This window comes from Coccinella septempunctata, chromosome 2 (assembly GCF_907165205.1).
Source record: "Coccinella septempunctata chromosome 2, icCocSept1.1, whole genome shotgun sequence".
Classification (NCBI taxonomy): Eukaryota; Metazoa; Arthropoda; class Insecta; order Coleoptera; family Coccinellidae; genus Coccinella; species Coccinella septempunctata.
In genome coordinates, this window is record NC_058190.1 from 13,182,526 (window position 1) to 13,189,045 (window position 6,520).

General features: G+C 38.0%; 1 protein-coding gene across 1 annotated transcript; it reads right to left on the bottom strand.

The window, feature by feature from the left end:
- Nucleotides 1–2,618: 2,618 nt before the first annotated feature.
- LOC123306999 lies at nucleotides 2,619–6,218 on the bottom strand. Its single transcript, XM_044889200.1, has one exon. It carries the CDS (start codon nucleotides 6,216–6,218, stop codon nucleotides 2,619–2,621), a length of 3,600 nt encoding a protein of 1,199 aa, XP_044745135.1.
- Between the last annotated feature and the right edge of the window lie 302 nt (nucleotides 6,219–6,520).

A 6,520-nucleotide genomic window follows, 5' to 3' on the forward strand; every position in this document is an offset into this window, starting at 1 on the left:
GTTACAATTTTTTACGAAGAACTCTTGGGAAAACAAGTCTTGATTTCGAAGAACTGCAGACTGTTCTTTGTGATTGTGAAGCAGTTTTGAACGCTCGCCCATTGACGTACATGTCCGAAGATCCAAACGATTGTATTGTTCTCACACCAGCAATGTTCTTACAAGACATCAAAGAAGTAGAAGTAATTGATCTTGATTTAGTTGAAGCCAAAGATCTTAGCAGACTATTCAAGTATCGTTTGAAACTAAAAAATGATTTGAACAGAAAATTCAAGTCAGAATATTTAGTCCGACTTACTCCCTTGTCAAAGAAAACCTCCACTGAAACAATCGGAATTGGAGATATTGTTCTGATCTCGGATTTCAATAAAAAGAAATTGGAATGGCCCATAGCTCGAGTTGTTGAAACTATTTCTGGACGTGATGGAAGTGTGAGGTTGGTCAAGTTGAAAACTGCCACAGGTGAATTACTGTGACCAGTACAACGTATTTCATTACTGGAAATGAAAAGGTCATTCGATTCACCAAGACTAGTAGTGCCAGAAAAGAAAAGCGATAATCATACCAAAGGTGAAGAGGAACAATTATCAAAAAGATCGTTTACAAGAGAGCCAAGATCAGGAAGACCTGTAAAAGTTCCTGAAAGATTTCGACATTGATTGTGTCATTACTTCGATGTATGAATGACACAAGGTGGGAGTGTGTTGGAATCATAGATTAATGAAACAGGAGATAGAGCATCTGTGGAAAAAACCGTTCACGAAATACTGCCGTAAATATCAATTTGGATTCCTTGGGTGGGGGAAGTGGACAGGGGCGGATTAAGCATTAGAGACGGAACATTGTGAATATTTCAATTAGTCACCAATAATTTCATATCGAATGAAAGTAAAATATGTTTCAATGAAAGGATTTTGAAGTACCTATCTTGTACCCACTAATTATACCTGATAATACAAAAACACTTGATGGAAAAACAATTTATTTCATCAACAATGGTACAATCTTATAGTAATTACTAGCTGACCCGGCAAACGTTGTTTTGCCATATGAATAATTTCCATGTTGTATCATAAAAAAATAGAAATTAAAAATTTTGTCTAAAAAATAAAAAAAAAAAATTAGTGGTGGACTACCCCTAACATTTAGGGGGATGAAAAATAGATGTTGGCCGATTCTCATAGATAGCTGACTCGGCAAACGTTGTTTTGCCATATAAATAATTTCCTAATGATTAAATTACTAAAATGGCTATTAAAAAATGAGGGTTGATCGTAGAAGGGTGAAAATTAAGGATTGTATGTATTTTTGTATGTTGTATCATAAAAAAATATAAAAAAATAGAAATTAAAGATTTTGTCTAAAAAATACAAAAAAAAATTAGGGGTGGACTACTCCTAACATTTAGGGGGATGAAAAATAGATGTTGGCCGATTCTCATAGATAGCTGACCCGGCAAACGTTGTTTTGCCATATAAATAATTTCCTAATGATTAAATTACTAAAATGGCCATTAAAAAATAAGGGTTGATCCTAGAAGGGTGAAAATTGAGGATTGTATGTATTTTTGTATGTTGTATCATAAAAAAATAGAAATTAAAAATTTTGTCTAAAAAATACAAAAAAAAATTTAGGGGTGGACTACCCCTAACATTTTAGGGGGATGAAAAATAGATGTTGGCCGATTCTCATAGATACCGGATAAGCACAAAAAATTTCATCAAAATCGGTCAAGCCGTTTCGGAGGAGTATGGTAACGAAAACTATGACACGAGAATTTTATATATTAGATTGTCGACTAAAACATAAATCTACCCTACACACAGATTCAGAATTGTTTTCACTATATATAAATAACTATAAACTAATCACTACCTATATAATACTAATAACTATATACTAAAAACCAGAAAATAATGTAAGCTTGTTATAAAAATTTCTCTTGCTATGACTTTTATCAAACAAGTTCTTATTATGATGGTGAATTCTCAGATCGATATATGTAGAAGCAACTAATTTGATTAAATTGGTAAAATGGGAATCTAATGCAGTTTGTTCCTTGAAATGATCCTCAAGTCTTTCAAACAGATTTTGATGATGAAAAAAGTTTTGTAACACTTGTGTTAGTAATATACCAATATTTGTGGGAACATTTCTGCTGAGCGTATGCTGTAAATGTTTTTCTGCAGCTCTGCATATCAGAATTACATCCTCTGAGGGATAGGTTAAAGAATTTTGTCTTTCTTTTTGGTAAATAAATGAGATTAAATAATCAGCCCTATCACCTACAAGACCCCCAATGCACTGTTCACATTTTAAACGTCGCATGATTTTATATACAACAAATCCGGATATATATATATATATATATATATATATATATATATATATATATATATATATATATATATATATATATATATATATATATATATATATATATATATATATATATATATATATATATATATATATATATATATATATATATATATATATATATATATATATATATATATATATATATATATATATATATATATATATATTTTTTTTCACCATTCCGGGTTATTTTCTGGAAACAACCGGGTCTGTAGGACCAAGGTTGTTTCAGGAAGCTAGGTAGTGGTCATGAACATGCGAACAATTCGTGTGGTCCATAGTATGACCTCCTTCTGTGCTTGACTGATGAGTTGCTGGTCCAGTTCGAGATGTTTTACGTTTTCTACTAGGTGTGTCTCTACCAGTTCATTTGAGGAGATAATCAAAGGCAGAATTGAAATCGATCTCAGGTGGTAGATTTCCTTCATTTCGAAGGCCAGGTCATGGTACTTCAGCAACTTCTCAGAGTAGGCTCTAGCAATGTTATCATCCGCCGGCACAGTTATGTCGATGATCGTTGCCTTGCGGTTGGTTTTGTCGATTACTACGATATCAGGCCTGTTGTGTGGTATCATTCTGTCCGTTAGGATGCGTTCGTCCCAGTATATTTTGACACTGGAATTTTCCAGTAAAGGCTTTGGGACGTATTCGTGGATCTTTTTGACGGTGGTTAAGAGTCCGGTTTTATTGGCAATTGCTTGATGGAATACTTTTGCCATCGCGTTATGCCGGTGAGTATATTCTCTAGGTGCCAGGATGGAGCAGGAGGATGTTATATGTTGTATCGTCTCGAGAGCTTGGGAGCATTTACGGCATTTGTCAGTTGGGATGTTCTTCTTTGCAATGTGTTTTATATAAGCTCTTGTCGGCACAACCTGGTCTTGAATTGCAGCTAGTCGTCCCTCAGTTTCTGGGAAAAGATATCCAGACTTCAGGTAAGTGAGTGATAGTTCTTTGTTAACTCTATTTTCTTTCAGAGCCTCCGGGTATCTACCATGAAGTGCTTTGCTGTGCCACTCCGCTATCATCCCATCACGCGTTATTGTTTCTGGTGGGTGGTTTCTGCAGCCTAGGTTGAGGGCCGTGATGTTGAGATCCTCTTGACAAATTGTGTGGAGAAATGGTGAGTTTTTGGAATGAAAATATTCTCTTAGCTCCACCACCGTCTTATTATGGATCATTTCAATATTTTGAAGTCCCCTTCCACCTTGATGTCTAGGTAGGTATAGCCTATTGACCGATGCATGAGGATGATGGATGCCACATTTGGAGAGCAGTACACGGATTTGGGTGTCTATAGCTTTGAGGTCGGTTTTAGACCACTTAATTATCCCAAAGGAGTAGGCAATGCTGGGTACCGCCCATGTGTTTATGGCCGTGAACATGGCTTTCGAGTTCAGTTTACTAGCGAGAACTTTCCTAACTCGGCCAAATAAGTTGCTTTTGAAAGTTTCTTTCTGCTCAGATGATCTTATTTCGAGTGCTTGTTGTATACCCAAGTATTTATAAGTTTCGTCAGGGCCTAGCTCTTTTATGGCCAGTTCGTCGCGAACAAACATTTCACCTCTTCTAGTCAACTTTCCTCTTTTCACGTGTATCACGGCACATTTGTCCAGACCCATTTCCATTTTGATGGTTTGCGTAAAAGACGTAACAATTCTCATTAGGCATCTCAACTGCTCCTCATTCGTAGCGTAGAGTTTCAGGTCGTCCACATAGAGTTGATGGGTTATTCTTGTGTTCGACCTAGTATCTATGATATACCCGTATCTGTTATCGTTGAGCAGCCTGCTTAATGGATTCATTGCCAAACAAAACCATAGTGTACTCAGCTTATCACCCTGAAAAATTCCCGTTGATATTCTTATTTCGGGTGTTCTTTTGTTGTCAAAGATTAAACTGGTTCTCCAAGATGTCATTAAATGTTTCAGCAGTTCGATGATATTTGCAGATACTCCATAGATTTCTAAGATTTTCAGAAGCCAGGAATGCGGAACCGTATCGAAAGCCTTCTTATAATCGATCCATGCGATCGAGATGTTTTTTAGTCTCTTTCTTGCCTGCTTCGTAACCAGATGGTCGATGGTTAGCAGTTCTTTGCAGCCCTGGGCATTTTTCCTACACCCATTCTGTTCTCTGGCTAGTATTTTGTGCCTACTGACGTGCTTCCATAGATGTTTGGTTATAATTCCTGTGAGTATCTTATATACGGTTGGAAGACACGTAATTGGCCTGAATGCTTTTGGGTCCGGACTGACATTTCCTTTGGGTATCATATGTGTGACTCCCAAAGTAAGAAACTCTGGTATGATGGTAGGGTCTGAAAGGGCTTCTTGGAATAAAGTGGCCAGTTTTTGGTGTGTTGATGTAAAGTTTTTCCACCAATAATTGTGGAGTTTATCAGATCCAGGTGCTGTCCAGTTGCTAGTTTTCTTGAGGACCAATGTTATGTCATCCCCTGTGATGTTCAAATTTTCCATGTCGTATTTCAGAGTTTCTCCTTCAGCGTTTCTTATCCAGAACGCTTCATCATCATGTGACTCATCCCGTTCCCAGATCCCCCTCCATGTCTCATACATATCCTTTTCAGCTGGATAACTTCCTTCCGTGGTTTCTTTGGCTTCAAGTGTGCGGAAAAACTCTTTGGGATTTTTGTAATAGAGCTGATTGTTCTTAAATCTTTTGACTCTTTCGTTATATCGTTTCATTCGATTTCCTAAAACTTTGATCTTTTGTTTCAGTTTGTCACATACTAATTCCAGTTGACTGTTGAACTGCTGTTTCGGGCCATGCGTTCTTATGCGAGATTCAGACGCAATTTGCCTTATACCCTTCATTAGTTTTTTGGTATGAGTCTCTGTATTGAGGTAAGTATTCAAGATGCCAATCCTTTTTCTAACGAATTTTATTTTTCTTTCCAGCCTCACTTGCCACGGTGGTGTTGTTCCAGTACCATGCATGGGACGTACTTCGCCTATTCTTACTCTGAGTTCTTCACATACTGTGACGGCTCCAGCGTAAACACAATCGACCATTTCCCTCAGTGTGTTAGCTGCCTCAACGTATCTCTCCACCATAGCATTCACCCTCTCAACGCAATTCACCATTTCAATAGAGTGCTTCAGTCTTGGAATTTTAGGTCTATTATATGGAGAGAGTCCTGAGTATTTCAGAAGGTTTCCGTAGTATACCCGCTCTAATCTTGATGGTTGGATGCTGAGTCGGATGTGAACTCTGCCTTCTGTCGCTGTTTCATTCTCCTGGTGGTCTGTATGGATCGTATCACTTCTTGGGATAAAGCTCCGTTTGATTTCATCAAGTTCGACCGATGAAAACTTCTCTCTGTCCATGAGATACCTCACTCTATTGGCTAGTAGGTTCGCATAAGATTGCCTTTGTGGATTGATGTCATTCAGTAGTTCTCGATATGTTCTTCCCGTACGTTCTTGCACGTCTCTAGCAATGAAGTGAACGCGCATGATCAGAATGTTATCTTCCTCAGTCCAGCGCGTTCTCACACCTCGTCTATTTGGAGCTTCCATGGGACGGGATCTTCTCTCGTCCAGAATGGGGTCTCCAACAGCAGTCCTTGAAACGAGTTCCTGGCTTACGGTGCCATCTCGGGGGGCTGCGCCGTTCGCACCACAGCTGACCCCATCGGGCTCTTCCTCCAGACGGCTCCGAAGAGGACCAGCCCGCTGTCCCCTACCGCCCTGGTTTCTGCTTCTAGTTACAGGAGCGTTAAATTCTTCAGATCTCAGGCAGCTAACCTGAAGATCCGGGAGACTCGGGTATGCGGGATCGTCAGCTCCCGAAGGCACAATGCCCCCCTGCATATATATATATATATATATATATATATATATATATATATATATATATATATATATATATATATATATATATATATATATATATATATATATATGCAGGGGGGCATTGTGCCTTCGGGAGCTGACGATATATATATATATATATATATATATATATATAGTTATAAAGTGTTAATACCACCTCCAAAATAGTAACTCGTTTAACGCTCTCACCTCATATATATCGATGTCACCTCCGAAATCGGAGGTGACAACGTTTTGCCTTGTTTTTTAGCTTGTTAGATTCAGGAGGCTTCAGGGACCAA